The sequence below is a fragment of the Odocoileus virginianus genome, chromosome 14 (genome assembly GCF_023699985.2).
Source record: "Odocoileus virginianus isolate 20LAN1187 ecotype Illinois chromosome 14, Ovbor_1.2, whole genome shotgun sequence".
Lineage (NCBI taxonomy): Eukaryota > Metazoa > Chordata > Mammalia > Artiodactyla > Cervidae > Odocoileus > Odocoileus virginianus.
The window spans coordinates 50,468,444-50,489,444 of NC_069687.1; the positions used below are offsets into that span (position 1 = coordinate 50,468,444).

At 37.0% G+C, this 21,001-nt stretch overlaps 1 protein-coding gene across 2 annotated transcripts in view; it reads left to right on the forward strand.

The window, feature by feature from the left end:
• Positions 1–21,001, forward strand: part of ZSWIM6 (zinc finger SWIM-type containing 6) — a 213,210-nt gene that overhangs the window by 130,226 nt on the left and 61,983 nt on the right. For both annotated transcript variants that reach the window (XM_070476733.1, XM_070476734.1), the window contains exons 3-4: positions 14,498–14,646; positions 18,253–18,403. In XM_070476733.1, the coding sequence (XP_070332834.1) occupies positions 14,498–14,646; positions 18,253–18,403 (300 nt within the window). The remainder of the gene's footprint in view (positions 1–14,497; positions 14,647–18,252; positions 18,404–21,001) is intronic.

Here is a 21,001-nt window from a genome sequence, read left to right on the forward strand (position 1 = left end):
TTTTAAAGGATAACAACCCCCAGAATTCCTTATCTAAAAGCTTTTAAAATCCATTTCTGCATCAAAATAGTGGGACTAATGAAACAATCTAAGGTTGGATGTAAGAAAGTATTCACATGACATTATATTTCTTTCAGACATTCTAAAATTAGAAGGAAAAAACTAAGGAAATATCAAGGACAGAATGCAGCTTAGCTTTAAACTGAATGTGATTTTCAGATAACTATTGTATGAGAACAGCTCCACGAGAGCAGTGAACTTGAGCAGTTTCTCCTGCCAGCTTTCTCCACTTAATTTATCATCAGATTTGCTCCTAGCCTGGAAATGGGCCAATTACACAAGCTGCCTTCCTGCTTTCCATTCTAGTGTGACAAGTGGCAAAAAAGAAGAGAGTTAGAAAGCAGGCCGTGACCTTAAGTGATGAAATGGGAAATCTGCTCCCTGGAGGGTCTTATTTTAACTGTTAGATTGATGACTTAGTAGGGGGTGGGATTTAAAATGTTCTGCAGTTATTTGATTACATGGTCCCACCTGCCTCCAGACATCTGTACATTAAGTATCCTCTAACTCATTTTTTAAGCAGTATTTTCTTGCATAGTTTTGAGGATGTATTTTTTTCTTTGAGAAAAATGTCTTGAACATGAATATTGAAAAGAGTTCATTTTTCTGTAAGGAAAAGCATCACTTTTACCTAACTAGATAAATAGAGTTAGGATAGGATTTAGATTAGATTTTGTTAGTAGGTATCTTAAAGAGAATGAGGTTTATCTTATCTAAATCCTTTTAAAAAGAAAGCCATAATATAATTTTTAAGTAAATGCAAACTATGCTGCTAACAGTAGGTTTTTCCTTTTCCTTATGAACTTGTCCTAAAGCTTCTTAAAATTCTGTTAGTTGCTTTACTTAACTATTTTGAAATATTTTTTAAAGAACTTTATGTTAAGGAATTAAAAGCTTTTTGACGTCTATTCCAGGCATATTGTTCCTAATAATTTTCTTGTAAGCTACATATTGCAAATTTATAATTGTAATAGTTTGTAGACGAAGAAACCAAGGAGAATGGGTTAGTGACTTATCTAGGATCACAGATTGAGTAAAAGTACTTGAAATACAGACTTAGTTATCATAATTGTTCAGTCCTTGTCAGTTTTTTACATTTCATTTTAGTTTCATAAAATTTTCCACGTAATTTTGATTAGATTAAATCAATTATTGTGTGCTAAAAAGTGGCTGTAAGGTAGTTAATTGCTGTTAATGGCCTTCCAGGGAGATTGCCGGTTGTAATTTTGCAATTGATAAGCAAAATTGTTTAACGTGGTTTTGTATTATAATAAAACTTTCTAGCTTCCATATTCTCCAAAAAAAGAAAAACTATTGTTTTTTCTTAGTGTTTAGAAATTTATTGATTTCTAAATGCTAACCTACTCTCTTGGTTAATTCATCCCAGCCGTTTTTTGGTCTTTCATGCTTCTTATTAATGTATTATAAATTAGTGCATTGTGGTATCTGGACAGAACATTGAAACCTGGAGACCTAGAGTACATTATTATCTCTGCTGTGTATTACCTGTGTGACCCTGGGTAAGACTCATTTCTCTCATCTTTAAAATGCTCATAATCTTCACTAACAGCATTGGAAAAATGTTAGTCATACTTACATATGTAAAATATTAAGGTAAGAGTTACCTCATGTTGGGGTACCCATAAGTAGTCATAGTTAAAAAGAAGAGAAAAGAAACCCATTGGGGGTTGGATGATTCCTCTGACTCCTGGCATGTATTTCCTCTTCTACTTGTTTCTCTTTTGCTCTTCCTTTTGGTGACCTCCCTATGGGATAGCCTATACTAGGCAGACCACAACAAAAAGGGACAGATTGAGTGTCACCTGTGGCATTGGTGTCTTCTTGAAACAGAGGGAAAGGATATCATTTCTGTGGCCCTTTTACCCCCAGTGCTTGACTCAGTCCCCAAAGTATGCTAGATTTATCCCTCATTTCACTGTTGACTGTTGAGAGATACCATCTCAGTCAGCCAAATGTTGAAGGGATGTGCACTTGACCTTTGAACTGTCTGGGTGTTAGGGACATCAACCATCTGTGCAGTGGGAAATCCACATGTAACTTACATAGTTAGTCCTGGGTGCCTGCAGTTCCTCTGTACCCGTGGTTCCTTGCACCCACAGTTCTTCTGTATCTGCAGTTCTGCATCTGTGGATTCAACTGGGGATCGTGTAGTACTTAGTATTTATTAATACTGTTGAAAAAAATTCATCAATAAGTGGACCTGTGCAGTTCAAATTCAGTTGTTTGAGTCAGTTCTATTCACATGTCAGGTGAGGGATGACACATGACATATAAGATCTTTTCCACCCCTGCTTCTGTGACTGGTGGTAGTATTTTTATATAGACACACACAGAAGGACCAATGTACGTCTTCTACCCAAGTGTGCATTTGTGTGTTGTTCTTCCATCAGATATTTTGTTTTGTTTCAGCATGGTTTTGTATACAACTAGCAGTATAAATTCCATTCATGCCTGCCTGTCTTGCTTAATTTAGGCTTCAAATACTTCCATATCCCAGCTGTTGTATATATCAATTCATTCAGTCTCCCAGATATTACCAAACAAGCGAATCTATTCAGCCATCCCATGTTTGTTGTGTAGCTTATTTTTACTTGATTTTAAGCTCCATCAGGGCTAGAACTATGACCTGTATCTTTTGGCAGCTTCCCTAAGGACAGTATTTAAGAAGTAATGGACACTCAAAATTAGTTAAACAAAAAGTAACAGTGTCCTTTATTATGTAATAAAGGTCATTTATGACAAACCCATACATAGTTAAAAATAATACTCAGTGGTGAAAAGCTGAAAGCCTTTCCTCTAAATTCAGGACTAAGACAAGGATGTCCACTCCCACCACTTCAATTTAACATAGTATTGGAAGATCTCACCACAGCAATCAGACAGAAAAAAGAAATAAAAGCCATCCAAATTGAAAGAGAACTAAAATTATTACTATTCGCATAGAAAACCCTAAAATTTCCACCCAAAAGCTAATAAATGTATTTAGCAAAGTTTCAGGCTACAAGTTAATATGCAGAAATCTGTTGCATTTCTGTACACTAATAATGAAATATCAGAAAAAAAAGTAAAAAAAGATAATGTCATTACATTTAAATCAAAAAGAATAAAATACATAGGAATAAATTTAACTGAGTAGGTGAAAGGCCTACACTTTGAAAACAATAAAACATTGATGAAGGAAAATGAAGATGATAGAAACAAAAAGATATCTCATGTTCTTGAATTAGAGTGATTATTGTTAAAATGGATATACTACCCAAGACAGCATACAGATTTGATACAATCCCTATCAAATAGCAATGACATTTTCCACAAAATTAGGACAGAAAATCCTAAAATTCATTGTTGTTGTCAAGTTGCCAAGTTGTGTCCGACTCTGTGTGACCCCATGGACTGCAGTATGCCAGGCCTCTGTGTCCCTCACCACATCCTGGAGCTTGCTTAAGTTCATGTCATTGAATCAGTGCTGCCTTCCAACCATTCCATCCTCTGTTGCCCTCTTCTCCTTCTACCTTCAATCCTTCCCAACTTCAGGATCTTTTCCAGTGAGTCTGCTCTTCACATCAGGTGGCCAGAGTGTTTGAGCTTCAACTTCAGCATCAGTCCTTTCAGTGAATATTCAGGACTGATTTCCTTTAGGATTGACTGATTTGATCTCCTTGCTGTCCAAGGGACACTCAGGAGTCTTCTCCAGCCTCACAGTTCAGAAGCATGAATGCTTTGTTGCTCTGCCTTCTTTATGGTCCAACCCTCACATCCATACATGACTACTAGGAAGACCATAGTCTTAACTATATAGACCTTTGTTGGCAAAGTGATGTCTTTGCTTTTTAATACACTGTCTAGGTTTGTTGTAGCTTTCCTGCCAGGAAGCAGTTTTCTTCTATTTTCATGGCTGCAGTCACCATCCACAGTGATTTTAGAGCCCAAGAAGAGGAAATCTCTTTCTGCTTCCACCTTTGCCCCTTCTATTTACCAAGAAGTGATGGGACTGGATGCCATGATCCTAGTTTTTTTAATACTGAGCTTTAGGCCAGCTTTTCACTTTCCTCTTTCACCCGCATCAAGAGGCTCTTCAGTTCCTCTTTACTTTCTGCCATTAAAGTGGTATCATCTACACATCTGAGGTTATTGGTATTTCTCCTGGCAGTGTTGATTCCAGCCTGTAACTCATCCAGCCCGATATTTCACTTGATGTGCTCTGCATATAAGTTAAATAAACAGGGTGACAATAAACAGCCTTGTTGTACTCCTTTCTCAATTTTGAATCAGTCAGTTTCGATGTAAGGTTCTTACTGTTGCTTCTTGACCCACATACAGATTTCTCAGGAGACAGGTAAGATATTGTGGTATTCCCATCTCTTGAAGAATTTTCCAGTTTGTTATGATCCAGACAGTCAAAGGCTTTAGTGTAAAATTCATATGGAACCACAAAAGACGTAGAATTACCAAAGCAATCTTGAGAGAAAAGAACAAATTTGGAGCTGTCACCCTCCCATTCGTCAAACTATACTACAAAGCTACAGTAATCAAAACAGCATTGTACTGGTACAGAAACCAGACACAGAGATTAATGAACAGAATAAAGAGCCCAGAAGTAAATTCACACACCTGTGGTCAATTAATCTGCAACAAAGGGGGCAAGAATATACAATGGAGAGAAGGCAGTCTCTTCAACATGTGGTTCTGGGAAAGCTGGACAGCCACATGTGAAACAGAGATTAGAACATTTTCTTCTAACATTAAAAAAAATCAAAATGGATTAATGATTTAAATGTAAGACCTGAAACCATAAAACTTCTAGAAGAGAACATAGGCAGAACACTTATGATGTAAATTGTAGCAATATTTTTTGCACCTGTCTCCTAAGGCAAAAAAAAAAAAAGCAAATAAATAGAACCTAATTAAACTTCAAAGCTTTTACACAGTAAAGGAAACCATTGGCAAAACAATAAGCCTATAGAATGGGAGAAAATACCTGCAAATGATATGACTGACGTGGGATTAATATCTAAAATATACAAATAGCTCATATAACTCAGTATCAAAAAAAAAAAAAAATAACCAACCCATTCAAAAAAAATGGATGAATACCTGAATAGACATTTTTCCAAAAAAGAAATATAGATGGCTAATAGACACATGAAAAGATGCTCAACACCACTAATTGTTAGAAAAATGCAAATTAAAATAGCAGTAAGATATCACCTCATACCTGTCAGGGTGGCCTTCATCAAAAAGTCTGCAAATAACAGGTTTTCCCTGGTAGCTTAGTGGTTAGGAGTCTACCTGCTAGTGCAGGAGATATGGGTTCGATCCTTGATCTGGGGAGATCCCATATGCTGTGGAGCAGCTAAACCTGTGTGCCACAACTACTGAGACTGCTCTAGAGCTCAAGAACCACAACTCCTCTGAGCCTACGTGTCACAGGTACTGAAGCCCAAGCCCTAGAGTCTGTGCTCTGCAACAAAAGAAGCCACCGCAATGAAAAGTCTGCACATCGCAATTAGAGAGTAGCCCCCGCTCACTGTAACTAGAGAAAAGCCTGTGCAGCAACAAAGACCCAGTACAGCCATAAGTGAATTAATAATTTTTTTTAAAGTCTACAAATAACAAGTGTTGGAGAGGATGTGGAGAAAATGGAACCCTTACACTCTGTTGGTGGGAATGTAAATTGGTGCAGCCACTTACATTAGAGGCATTACATTACAAACAGTACAGAGGTTCCTAAAAAAAAGAAGAAAATGAAAAACTACAAGTTGATTTAACAGTGGATTCATTCATGGATATATATGCAGCGAAAAAAATAAGAGTAATTTGAAAAGGTACATGCACCCCAGTGTTCATAGCAGCACTGTTTATTTAGAATAGCTGTGATTTGGAAGCAATCCAGCTTCCCTGCTGGCTCAGGTAAAGAATCCTCCTGCAATGCAGAAGACCTGGGTTCGAACCCTGGGTTGGAAAGATCCCCTGGAGAGGGGAATGGCTACCCACTCCAGTATTCTGGCCTGGAGAATTCCATAGACTACATAGTCCATGGAATCACAAAGAGAGACACAACTGAGCGACTTTCAAGTGTCCATCAGTAGACAATTGGATAAAGAAAAAGGGGTGTATGAATATGAGTGGAATACTACTCTGTCATAGTAAAATAATGAAAGTTTGCCATTTGTAGGAATAAGGATGGACCTAGAGGCCATTATGCTTAGCGAAGTAAGTCAAGACAGGGAAAGACAAATGCTCTGTGATACCAGTGATAATGTGGAATCCAAAATATAACAAATGTATGCAGCAAAGTAGGAGACTTACAGATATAGAAAACAAATTAGTGTTACCAGAGGGGAGAGGAAAGGGATCCTGGTCAAATTAAGGTTATGAGATTAAGAGATACAAACCACTGTATATTAAAAAATAGATAATCAACAAGGGTATATTGTATAGTATAGGGAATTATAACCATTATTGTGTAGTTCCTTTTGATGGAGTGTTGTCTATAAAAATACTGAACCCCTAAAACTAATATAATGTTGTAAATCAATGATACTTTAAAAAAAGTAACCATATCATTTTTAAATTCTGTTTTCTTAGAATTTGGAGATTTATTCTTGTACACATGTTCCAAATATAAGTGAGTGACAGTTGGAGTTGTTTGATGGAGGCTTCATGTCACATCTTTCTTCATTTTGTTTCCCTGTGGATGGTCATATTCGTGGAATTGGGCTTGCATTAGCAACCAGTTTTTCAGTTATCCTAGGGAGATAAATTTGGTTATTACAAGCATTATCCTTTCTATTATAGAATATTCTAGCATTGACAGTTGGTGAAACAAAGATATGACCTACTAGTGGTGGTCAATTTAATTAGCAAATATATTCTATAGGAGAGAATTAAAGTTGCTTTAAATGTGCCATCTCAAAGTGCAGTAGTGTGAAACTTAAAAGTAAAAAAAAAGAATACATGTTGAAAAATGTATAGAAGTAAATGAAGATAAAAAGACAAGTACTCATTGGCTTAGTCTGCACTAACTCCCTTATTCCCCCAAGGCAGCCACTGCTGACAGTGTGGTTTATAGTTTTTGAGACAGTTTTTTGGTGCACACACAAGTATGTAGTTTTTTAAAAACAGTTTTAAAACATTTTTTGTGGTTTCTTTTTTTTTTCATACATCATGAATACTTTCTCTTAATAGTACAAAAAGGTCTGTTACTGTGTTAAGTGCTGTGTAGTATTACATATTATGGGTCTGTTTAATCATTAACAAGTGATTTCAAAATTGTTTTCATTTTTTTCTACTATGTGCAATTCTACTGTGACCATTCTTTTTGTATGTGTGAGTTTGTGCAAGTGCTTTTGAGTAATAGATTCTTAGTTAATAGTAGAAATGCCAGAACAATTGGTATCAGCATTTTGAGTTTTGTAACTACTGCCAAATTTCCCGTCAAAAATTACCAGTTTTACCATTAAGTTTTAATTAGAACTTGATGTTTTCATAATATGATTTAAATTTCTTCTAAAAAATTGTTGAAATATACAGTCATGCACACATGATCATCTGCATTTGGGAAACATTTCGTTTTAGCAGAAGAGAAGCAATCTTTTGGGAGGCGTCATATCTCTCACCCAGCAGGTATATACGGTAGTACAGAAGCAGCCAAGTTACTTTTAGCTTGATACCCTTTATCCTTTCTGTTTTTGCCTGCAAATCATGCCTTCTCTCATACCCTATAGTCATCTCTGACACTACCCCAACTCTCATAATTGTCAGTGGCTTGTTAGCAGCTGTGATCAGTTTCCTCACCATCCCTCTCCTTAATGGAGGAGAAGGGAACAACAGAGGATGAGATGGTTGGATGGCATTGCCAACTCAATGGATATGAGTTTGAGAAAACTCCAGCAGATAGTGAAAGACAGGGAAGCCTGGTGTGCTGCAGTCCATGGGTCTCAGATTGTCCAACAGAACTTAGCGACTGAACGACAAGAACAAGTTTCCCTGTTATCTCAGTGAGTTTATTATTCCCATCTCCCTCACTGCAGGTTTTTCACCCCTTGCACTATAAGAGTACTCAGTGTTTAAGAGCTTAGCAGTTAGACAGCCTGCATTAGAGTTCTAGTAGTCCCTTTGCTGTCCAGCACTTTTAGTGAAGGGAAGGAACTAATTTCCTCAGGGCTTAGTTTCCTTATTTGTAAAACACAGTCTGTAAAGAGTGCCTATTTCATAAGGTCAGGAGAGTTATAAAGGAGTAAAGTTGAGTTGCTATTATCCATCATTGTGATGTGGCAGTTGACGTGAGTCTTCAGCTGGCAGTGGTATAGTTGAGGAAAGTATTTGTGAAGTTTAAAAAAAAAAATCTTTGAAAATAATCCGAACAAATCATTCTTGAACCTTGCAAACATAGTAGATCTCTTTTAATAAATCAGAAGAGTCAGGTTATGTAAAAATGAGACTTTCTGAGAACTTTGCATTTAATTATTTGTGTACCAAGTAATTGCTAATACATTAATACATTGTTACTAGGTTATGGAAAATGACCTAACTGTTAAGCACTCTATGCTTATATTCTTCATTTTTTAATGAGCATTAGTGAATGTACAAGTGTTTTATTGCTCTTTATCCATGTAAAAATACATGATTATTTCTGTACGTGAATAAGTATATCACTGGAACTTCTGAAGTAAATTAAATGATAATAAGTGAAGTTATAAAGTCAGGTGAGAGGAAAAGAGTAGAGGAGCTATAAACCTTGACAGGCCTATTTGAGTTCCTTGAGCTATACCCTGATTACAGTGCTCCTTATTTATTTCTCTGGCATTTAGCTAAAGGGAAGGTGGTTTGTTGAGGCTGGCACATGCCTGGAGTCCCTTTGTTATTAGCTTCCAGGCTAAACAGGCTGTCCTCTCAGTCCTGGAGAGGACACCACACTGCATCATGGCAGTAGAATCACATGGACTAGGTGATTGAGACTAGGTGATGCAGAATCTGGCTGTCTCAGCCACCACAAAATTGTATATGGGAATGAAGACATTAGTTACTACCTCGAAATGAGGATTTCAGTAAGAATAAAATTTAAAGGTTTTCTCAAGTGTGTGTTTATTCAGTACACCTTATTACATTATTTTTCAGTGGTCTTCTAGTTCTCATCCTTGCTAACGAAAGATTTTTTTCTTCTGAACCTGTATCACTGAAGTTTGCGGCATTGCCTTTTCTCTCTCGGGGCCAATGTTTGATGTCAGGATTTTTGCCTTCAGCTTGTAAGACAGGTGTACCAGTGTCTTTGTAAGCCACAGAGTTAATGTTTCCTATCTTTAATAGCAGGCACTAAAACTGTAGGAGATGGCATTCTTTTATAGGTCCTGCAAAAGAGGCTGAATTAATCACCTTTGCAGTGTAGACATCTGCTTCCTGCGTTCTTCCTCTGTAGACTGAATTTGACAATTAAATTTTAACAACAACAAAAAAAGAGCACTGTACTTAAATATAAATGCTTAAAGCATTATTTGGACAACCGTGGTATTGAGGCAGTTAGGTCACAGTTAAGATGAAGATGTAAACTAAAGCCTTTCACATTTTGTTTGAGTTTGTTTTCCAGCAGTTTTGAGAAAAGAAAAATTAAATTAAATTCCCCATTAGAATACAAAGCTGTGAATAATTCCACATACCAAATATAGCTTGAGCCAGTTATTGAATATATCTTAATATCTCAGTTTAAAATTTGCAGTGTGATTTGGTGGTGTCCAGTGTTTGGAATTGACTGTTTTTGTGATAAGAGACAGACATCTTAGTCAATAGGTCTTAAATTTATTATACTTTGGTGAGTACACTGGACCCTGAGTACTTTTCAATCCGAAGATCCAGAATGTGCCACCATGTTTAAGATTCCCTCCAAATAAAGAATTGTGTTTACCAGCCGCACTTCCCATCTCCACAGCCCCTGCCATGTTACCTGTGGCAAGGATTCTGGTTCAGTAGGTTTGAAGTGGTGCCTAAGCATCTGCTTTTCACAGTGTGCCTCAGGAGTCTTGATACACTCCTGATCTTGAGAACTGCTGGGGTAAGAGTTTTGATACTGGAGTAAATCAAAACTAAAGCAGAACCAAATCAAGTAGCAGACAGGGCAGGCCAGAGACTTGGACAGTAGTCCTTCACGCTCCTGAACTCTCCTTTGCTCTCCTCCTGTGGCATTATGCAACCAAGGTAGGAGAGTGAGTCAAATTCATACACTTTGGCTGGGAGCAAGAGCCAGTGAAACCGTTGCACTTTGTTCAGCAGATAATTTCACTTTCCCTGAAGGCTTGAAACTTTGTAAAATTAAGCTTTAGTCATAAAATGCTCACAAAGATTAATTACACAGTTGTAAAAGTTACAGAGTTTATAATTATAAATATAAATAAGGATAAAAATATGATAGTTTTAAAACACTTTAAAGGACCATTTAATTTATATACACAGATTCTGGTTCCTGCCCAGTGTGGGTTATATCTAATAGCAAATGTATAAATGCTTGAATTATGTTTCTCTTTGCCTGCCTTTCTCAAAGCTAAATTCTGAGAGGTTTGTCTTTGATTATAGACAGCCATTAGCAAGTAGAAATAAATCTTGCACATCTACATTTTATGCAAGGCTTAGTCAGTACTTTAATGCATATAATCATGACATGTTAAGATTTAAGCATTTGGACTTTAGCATTAAAGTTTAATAAATAAATTTCCTCTTTTGGGAGGGTTGTTGTAAACATGAATTTGCTGGTATATAATGTAAAGTGTATGTGTCTTTTTTCCTAAAATGTTGAGTTATGTTTAGAGTAAATTTATGTTTTATTTATCAACTAATTACCTTTTTGTGCATTCTTACAACTAAATTGTTTTCTGCATAGTCACATGAGAAGATTTCTAATTTTTATTACTTAATTTTTTATTCTTACATAATAGAAGATTAGGGTTGAGGAAACGGAGGCCTGTCTTTGTGCAGCTGTGTGTCTGTGTCATCTTTCTCTAGAATCAAAGAGGTGAGCTGGATTAGGGGTTGTGTATCCCTATGGGATACAAATATAACCCCAGTAGTTAATTAGCTCTTAACAATATTGTGTGTGCTTAAATTTTCCTGTAAAGGAGAAACATGCTAACAGATCCCAGTATTCTTCCTTAACATTTTCTTTGATTTATGGTTGACAGCCACTGCCTTGATGCTTTCAGGGTTTAACTTGAGCTCCAAGGTTCTGGGATATATTCTTCGGCAGGGGAGAGAACTGGGAGACTGCATTTGGCAGTGTGGGCTGTGGACAGACAGGTCATAACCACTCTGAACCTGTGTTTCTCCATCTATAGAAAGGGGATCATGAGCTATACTCACCTCCAGGGGACATTGTGAGAAGAAAATGAAATATAATTCATGTGAGGATACTTGAGCAGTAGTTCGTCTTTGATAGGATTTCCTTCCTTGGTAGGAGTGGAATATATTTATATCTTTCTACCTCCTTGTTTTCCCCCCATTCCTCCCAATACTTGATAGTGGCTCTTGCCCACCCTTTAAATGTTGGCCTTCTGTATGGTTCCATCCTAGACAATTTTTTCACCCTGTACCGCGTCCCATAGTATATCTAGCTCCATACTTTATTTTTTTTTCTTTTTTAAAAATTTATTTATTTATTTATTTTCATTTATTTTTATTAGTTGGAGGCTAATTACTTTACATCATTGCAGTGGTTTTTGTCATACATTGAAATGAATTAGCCATGGATTTACATATATTCCCCATCCTGGTCCCCCTTCCCACCTCCCTCTCCACCTGATCCCTCTGGGTCTTCCCAGTGCACCAGGCCTGAGCACTTGTCTCATGTACCCAACCTGGGCTGGTGATCTGTTTCACCCTAGATAATATACATGTTTCGATGCTGTTCTCTTGAAACATCCCACCCTCGCCTTCTCCCATATATATGGAATTTAGAAAGATGGTAATGATAACCCTATATGCAAAACAGAAAAGAGACTCAGATGTATAGCTCCATACTTTAAATCCTTTCCCCTCTTCTTGGCTGAGTATCTCAGAGGTACTTCAAATTCACCACGTCTAAAACTGAACTCATGGACTTCCCTGGTGGTCCAGTGGTTAAAACTCAGTGCTTCCACTGCAGGGGGTGTAAGTTATATACCTGGTTGGGGAACTAAGATCCTGCAAATCGAGAGGTGTGGCCAAGATATTAAAAATAATAATAATACAAAAATCTGTACTCATGACGCACACACTGCCCCTCCCCGAAACCTGATGCTGCTGCTCTGGCGGTCTGTGTATCAGGGGGTGAGTCGTCCAGTGTTTCATCTAATTGTATAATCCAGAAAACCGGGTCTCCCTGAGTTCCCTGATCACCCATATCTCAGGTATGTCTTTCCACTGCAGTACATAAAGAATCTTCATGTTCACTTTTATGGCTGCTTGAAAATCCCATGGATGGTGGAGCCTGGTGGGCTACAGTCCATGGGGTCGCAAAGAGTCGGACACGACTGAGCGACTCCACCACCACCACCAATATGCCATGGTAGGACTGTTGAAATTGATGTGTATCAGAGCAGGACATCTTTTACTTTCTAGATTATTCTTTTCTTCTACTCTGCATGGCCTTGTTGTGAATTAGCATTCATTACTTTTAGGGAGAAAAAGTAAGCTGTCAGTGTTCCCTGGCCCTTCTGTTCTCACGTTGTCTTGTACTGCTCTTCTCCCTCATCCTCTGCTGTTGGGTTGCATGGACATGTATGTTTTGTTTCACCCACATACTGTGTTCCCTTCTGCCTGAGACCTCTGCCTAAGCCTTAGTCTCACATGTAGATTCAGTGCTTCCTTTTCCTGCCTTTAGTTATCTTCTAATCTACTTAAGGCAGATCTCAGCCCCGTGTGCTTATTCTGCCAATCCAAGGCCAGGTCAGAGCTCTCTGATACAGTCTCCTGGCTCTTTGTCCTTTTCTATGAACAGATCATTTATTCTTACATATTTCTATGGGTGATTACATTGGTATTTGTTTCACACACTTAAAGCAGTGTTTCTTTAATAGTAGATTGCAACCCATTATTCATTATGAAATCAGTTTTAAAAATTACAAGCTTTTAAAAAGTGAAATAGTACAGAAAATATCAGACCTTCTCACTTTTACAGTAAGGATATTTTTTGGTCATACTGTTGCTTTAGATTAATAAATAGATGTGAACATATAAGTGTCCAGATACACAGGTGTATTGGGTATGGTATTAATTACGTTTCTTATTGTGGCTCTTAGTCAAAAAAGTCTGAAAGCCATCGAACTAGATGATAAATTCTATGAGGACAGGAATTCTGTTTTGTACCCCATTCCATCCCTGAGTCTAGCAGAGGACTCTCAGTAAATATGTTGGCTGAGTGGATGAACACACACTTTTTCAGGGAGGTCTGCAGACCTGTTCTTGCTCCTAGCGACTAATGGAACCTGGTCCCAAGTGCATGTTGGTGATTATTTCCTTGGCCAAATGAGTCTGTGTGAGATTATTAAAAGAAAAGAACTGTGGAACCATATCTACAGAGTTTCTTTTAGGGCTTAATAAGCAGATGAAACACTATTAATGAGAGGTTTTAGATATAGTTTTTGTATTACTTAATGAATCTTAGGCCTTTAATACCATTTTATTTTATTAATCAATATAAAACAGTTTTCACTTGCCTAAATATCCAGGTAATTTTAACTTCTAAGGTAGTCTGCAGACTGTTACATAGATGTTATCTTTTGTGTTTACTTCAGCAATAAAATATTTATGCAGTTTGGCAAGGTGATACTACAACCTGGTTTAGTACAACAGCTGCACTGCCTGTTCCCAAGTGGCTTGATTTCCCTTTTTAATCTTTGGTTTTCTGCAACTGAAGACTTATGTCAGCATGTAGTTTATACAGCAGCAAATAATGGTGAAAGCGTCTTGAATTAACAGAGTAAAGAGAAATACTCTGCTGAGTTTACTTGGTTTCATATTTTTCTAATGTCTTTGAAAAACATTTTACTAACAAGCCCTACACAGCAGAGATTTATAAACATAATATATTTACAGTGAGACAATATTTATGATATTTACAATATTACAATATTTACATTTTTGTGAATTTTTTTATTCTTTAGAGAACCTGTAAACTCATCTCCTCATGTACAGTCTCTGATATTAAAAAAAGGAAACATCTCAGTTCTTAAGTCAACACCTTTCAGCTTAGCACAGATCAGCAAAGTTCTGCAAATAAAAGAATAATTTCACACTTATTTTCGGTCATACATTTGTATGTATACTGAGATTGGATTAAAAAGTATTTAGGCAGAAAGTATAGAATCTTAATTCTTTTCATGTTTATTGTCAGAGTCCTTTTAGCACAGAGTTTTTATCTAGCATATGTGTTATTTTTTCTTTCTATTTCTAGGTGCTCCTGATCCAACAGCAGGTGCTAGTATAGATGATGAAAACTGCTGGCACTTAGATGAAGAGCAGGTTCAAGAACAGGTTAAACTGTTCCTTTCCCAGGGCGGGTACCACGGATCAGGGAAGCAGCTTAATTTGCTCTTTGCAAAGGTATGACTTTTTATTTTTAAAGAAATATTCTAAATATATACATTTATAGAAAATATATACTACCATGTATAGAATAAGATAAAGGCTTCTTTGTAAATTTTTTTTCTTTTTTTAAGAAATGGGAATTGCCTGGCAGTCCAGTGGTTAGGACTCCACACTTTTACTTCTGGGGCTCCAGTTCAGTCCCTGGGCAGGGGTGACCAAGATCCTGTCAGCTGAGTGGCATGGCCCAAGGGAAAAAAAATAAACAAAGTTATAATCAACCATTAGAGACTTTCGTGTTGTAATGCAAACATTAATTTACTTAGATGTCTTTAGGTAAGATATGGGCCATTTTTGTCTTTTTTCAGTTCTTATACAATTTTGAAAAACTGTTCAATACTAAAAATAGCTTGATGTTAATTGAAATGCCATTTTTCAGTTTTTTGTTTGTTTGTTTGTTTTTCTGGTTATTTTTCCCAAGTAGAGTATAATTTGAATACAGTCCTTAAGATATGCTTTGTATAATTAGTTTAATGTCAGTATTTTAAAATTAGTTTCAAGAACGTAAACTTTGGAGTCATAGAAACCTGAGTTTAAATCTCAGTTCTAAAATCTTGAGTGTGTATACCTTTGCAAGTTATTTAAGTCAGTTTTCTCCTGTATAAATTTAGCTAAATAATAGCATATCCCTTCAAGTTGTTGTGATTATGATGTTATATTATAATGGTGTCTTAACAGTAGTTGGGTCTTGGTAAATGTTAATTTTCATCACAAACATTTGATAGCCTAAGAGACAAAAGTTATCTTTAGTATAAGTTCATTGTGAACAGAAGCTGCGTCTGTTGCTTTACACAGAATGAGTACCATGAACACAGTTCTAAATACTGGATAAAATGCTTTTTAAATAATGTTAAGGCAATGTCTTTTCATTGGGGGTGCAGCCATCATTACAGATAATGAATTCAGATTGGTTTTAAAAAAACAGGTAACTATGTTCATTGATACTTTTGTTAAACAATTTCTCTCATATTCATAGTAATTAAAACCTTTTGTGGGTAAGTTTAGTCACTCAATCATGTCCGACTCTTTGCAACCCCATGGATGATAGCCCACCAGGCTCCTCTGTCCAATAGGATTTCCTAGGCAAGAATACTGGAGTGGATTGCCATTTCTCAGAAGAATTAAAGTAAACTGTTACTGCTTATGGCCCAAAACTAGTGTATTCTGATTAATGAAAACCATTTAAATAAAGATTTAGCCTGGGATTTTCCTGGCAGTCCAGTGGTTAAGACTCCGAGCTCCCACTTCAGTGAGCACAGGTTCCATCCCTGGTCAGGAAGCTAAGATCCCACATGCCATGCGGTGCAGCCTTTAAAAAAAGTTTTATCTATGTAGCATATACAGATTGCCAGTTTTTCAAGAATTATAGTAGTGGCTCAAACAGTAAAAAATCTGCCTGCAATTCAAGAGGCCCAGTTTAATTCCTGGGTCCGGAAGATCCCCTGGAGAAGGAAGTGGCTACTCACTCCAGTATTCTTGCCTGGAGAATCCCATGGACAGAGGAGGCTGGTGGCCTACAGTCCACAGGGTCGCAAAGAGTCAGACACGACTGAATGACTTTCATTTTTCACTTTCAAGAATACATCTAACTATAAAATTATTTCACATGACTTAATGAATCTTTCGTAATTCATAGCACTTCAAACTCTTGTAATGCGTCAGGGTCAACAGTCTGAAATTAATTACCTTTAGGCTATATAGATGTGCTTGAGTGTTGGTTAATAGTTCTGGGTTTATATGCTTAGTGGTAAAGCATTTATTTTTCATTGCTGTTGCTAACTGAGTAGTAGGTTAGAAATTCATCAGGGAAATAAATGCTAAATTAAATCTACAACGTGCAGAGGTAATATTAAAGGTTTGGTGTATTTAGACACAGTAAGTATTTCTTAGATTCTCATATCAGTAGAAAGTACACTGCGGCCTAGTGGAAACAATGTGAAAGAGGAATTAGATGGGCCTGCAATTGCTATTTTTATCTGTATATATGATGTTCACATTGTTAAATGTTAAATGAAGTAACAGCAACATCTAATTTTCAAAATGGCATAATTTCCAGAGTTAAGACAGATCTGGATTCTAATTCCAGTTGTTCCTCTTGTCCTCTGGACAAGTTACTTCACTTCTGAGGCATGGCTTTATAATTTGTAAAATGAGTATTATAAGCTGCCCTACTTTTTATGGTTGTTGTAAAGATTAAAAGGCAAAGTATAAATGTAAAACTCTTTAGCAAGATATCCAACAAATGGCAACTCCATTTCTTTCTGCTTGTTAGTACTTCTTAAGATTACTGAAACAGCCCTCCTGGAAGCACACCCTTGTGATTCAGTGTAGAAGTGCGTTCGAGTTCTCTACAAGACTCAAATTCTGAAGCCTGTGGAGAGGCGGTTCCGTTACTTCTCAGGGTACAGGCCTGAGGCAGAATACACTGACCTAGAGGTTTAGGCTGCTTTATTAAAGATCTACTATTTCCTCCTTCATTTGGCTTTCACATAGAAAGAATCTTGAATAAAAGGGCTCTCTCCTCTCCTTACGTACTACCTATGACCTTGCTCTACTGATTCCCTATGCAGAGAACTGGCATTCAGCTTAGATTCCTGTTTGTTGAACACATAACATCTCACGCTTTAGGAATGGATGGATTCATCAGGATTTCCTGTAGAGCAACTTAGCCTTATGTTTCTTTCTTTGCTTTCTCATTTATTTGGGAACTATAACAGAAGAATAATGGACAGAGCTTGATGTTCCAAAACAGAGAAGCAGAGTTATTTTATGAAGTCACTTATGATTCTACTATAAGGATTGCTCATTTGGAGCAAAAGAGTTCTTGAACTTACACAGCCCTGAACATTTCCTCTTACCATTGCAAAAACAGTCCCATCTGAATGAATAGAAGTATGTGTTGCTCTTTATGTTGAAATCCTTGTCTAAAAAAATAAAACCAGCTTGAACATCAAAAAAAAAAAAAAAGAAATCCTTGTCTAGTGCAGTTACTAATTTACCTCAAAAAACGAAGGAGTGGTATAGCTGTGCTTGAATATGCTAAAAAACCACTGAATTGTACAGTTTAAAGTGGTGAATTGTATGTATGTGAATAAAGTTAAAAAAAAAAAGGACAGATGCTATTACTATAAACATCATTAGATCAGTTTAGAAGATCGTAAAGAGTTTTTGGTACAGTTCTTTAGACTCCATTACTCTGCTGGTCTGTGCAGTCAGTTAGAGAATTAAGAAGGTACCAGATGATTTGTCTTGTTTGTTTTGGTATTGTTGCTTTGCAATCTGGCAAAAACGTTTTTAGGGGGGAATTGGGAAGTTAGGCAATTTCTTTTTTCTTATGTGGATTCTAAAACACAATTTTAAAACTGTTAATGGTCATTCTTTGATTAAATTGCCATTGAGGACAGAGGCTTGTTTTTAACAACTTTTGTTTGCTTAAAAAGGGTGGTGTTAAAAGAATCCAGCACCACTACCAACACCACCCCTGTAACTTCGCTCCCCAAAGAAGTAAAGTGTTCTGTCTCATTTTTTAACATTTTTCTGAAGGTGTTTTTTTCCCCCCACTAGGTTCGGGAGATGTTGAAGATGAGAGACTCAAATGGGGCCCGAATGTTGACTTTGATAACAGAGCAATTCATGGCTGACCCTCGTCTGTCACTTTGGAGGCAACAAGGCACTGCAATGACTGACAAATATAGGCAGCTCTGGGATGAGTTGGGTAAGTATAAATCTTCTGGTGGATTGCCATTGAGTTGTGTGTGGCTGAAGACTGGGATAGGAAGTGTAAAAAGCATGGTCAGAATATTGCAGAAGAGAGCTGCTTTTATATGAACCTGTCGCCATTGTACACGGGCTAGGACAGGGACAATGAAGCATTTGCAGGAGTCAGTCTTGGCAGCGTTTGGGGGGAATTGTCTGATGTCGAGGAAAGCAAGCAGAGGGTCTGCTTTGAAGTATTTTGGTGGGGGGGAGATGTGTATTTCCAGATAGTTATTTGGTACAATAGAATTGATTATTTGTTTCCAAACTAATATTGTAATCAGTTCAGCTGGAATTTGGCTGTTTTCCCCTTTTACCTACATTAAATTTATTGAAAGTAACTTGAGTCGTCATTTTTTAAAATTATTCTCAACTTAGATGAACTACTGATTGTCAGAATGGAAAAGTCACAGCAAACTATAATTTTTATTGCTTTCCAAATCCATGGTGGTAAAGATGTAAATACAGCAGGTGGTTGAAAAAAAATGAGAAATCTACTACTTGTGTTTACTGAGAAATTTGCAGAAATGACTCTTGTTACTCAGTACTCATTGCTAGAGAAATTAATAATGAATTTGTTATCTTGTCTGTTAAGAAGTCTGTATGTGACAAATGGAATTTTTGGCAAATATTTTGTTAGTGCCTGTTTTAATTTTATGTTCTGGATATTTATTAGAAGGTTTGGCTTCCCTTGTGGCTCAGCTGGTAAAGAATCTGCCTGCAATGCGGGAGACTTGGGTTTGATTCCTGGGTTGGGAAGATACCCTGGAGAAGGGAAAGGCTACCCATTCCAGTGTTCTGGCCTAGAGAATTCCACTAACTCTATAGTCCATGGGGTCACAAAGAGTTGGACACGATTGAGTGACTTGCACTTTAACTTTTTAGTTTCAGTGAAATTGAATAGTAGAAGTCTTCATACCTTCACCTTCTGTCTTCCTTTTGGCTGTTGATGGACCACATCATGCTGTTGATCCCATGCCCAGACCAAGAAAGACTGTTGTCTGTGGAGATACCAGTTATAATGCTTGGAAGGGACCTTTGAGATGAACTGCTTACAGATAAGGAAACTAAAGTCTGAGGAGGTTAAGAAACTTCCACAAAATGACATAGTGTGACCCTTTAAAGTTATACAGCAAGATGGTAAAGAATTGGACATCATAGTTTCCTTTTTCCCATTAATAGGATGTATGTTCAGGAACTGGTTTGTGGATGACAGCTCTTGTTTTTTTTTTAACATGTGTCTGCTATTTCCCAATGTTAAGATACTTGTTGACCCTCTCCTGAAGTACTTTTTATTAAGTATCTTGTAATAATTTAATCTTAGTACTTTTCTTGGGTCACCGGAAGCAATGTTAGTGGCCTTTCTCTCAGTCAGAATTTAAATCAGTCTGTAACTCTGGTGGATCCTTTCAGTGGCCTGGCAGGAAATGTTTGGGAGCTCAGTGTGGTAGTTGGAGAACACAAGTGTAATGTGTGGTTTAAACAAAAATTTTTATAAAATACTGAGTGATTTATAAGTAAAGACTCCTCAATTTTGTAACTCTGCAGTAAGTGTTGAATTGACTAGTTGGTTTATGGCAGTAAAAAGGATTAACATTTAAAAAAAACTATAATGAAGGTAATCTTTTCAGGAAAAATTATTGGATTATTAGATGAATAAAATTTAAAGAGCTTTGGTACTTAAAGAAGCTTAAAATTACAGATAACTAATTAGAAAGAATATATCAACTAAATATTTTGGTTACCAAAAAATAGTACAAATGATACAGTTAAATAGAAATTTCAGTGTTTACATTTAATCCATTAGTTGTATTTCACTTTTGCAAGTTGGCCTTGAAAATTATGTACTTCAACCCCCAATCAAAAGTATTAATTCTCATGAGGCAAAAGTTTTCACTAGCTGATTCTTGTTACGCTCTCTGATGGACTGCCTTTCTAATTATGGACCAGGCTTTATACAGGTTCTTTGATTTCAGTCCAGGATGAAGAATACATATTCTTGGCCTGTGTTTTCTTTTTTCACAAATCCAGCCTCCCCGGCCCCCCGCTCCCCCGCCATCCAGTCATTGCCAGACAGCTATAACTTCTCCTGCATACTACGGTGGTGAGCAGAGGTCCCCTGCCATCTTAATGAGGCCTAAGTTCTGCGAAGAATCTCACGTGGGCGTGACAGTAGCTCTCACATCTTCATTCACCAAAAAAATTAACTGAAAGTTGCTTCTGGACTACAAAAGAAAAGGATTTTGCTTCTTAAGAAAATGGGGGAATTTGACTTTGTGCCCCTGCACAGGGCTCACATTGCTTCAAGGCTCTGCTTTGGAATTAAATGCTGAGCACTGCCAGATGCCAGACATTGAGAAGAGGCTGAGTTTTGTCGGCAAATGGGATCTGCAAGTTAATTGGTGTTTTCTGCAGGCTTCTGGCTGTGAAATGAAATTGGAAGCCCTTTAGCCACATGGATAATACAGGACCTGAATACAAATGTCACATGTCACCATCAGGACCCACTGTGAGACAATAGTGTTCCCACTCCAACACTGCACCATTACAGATCATT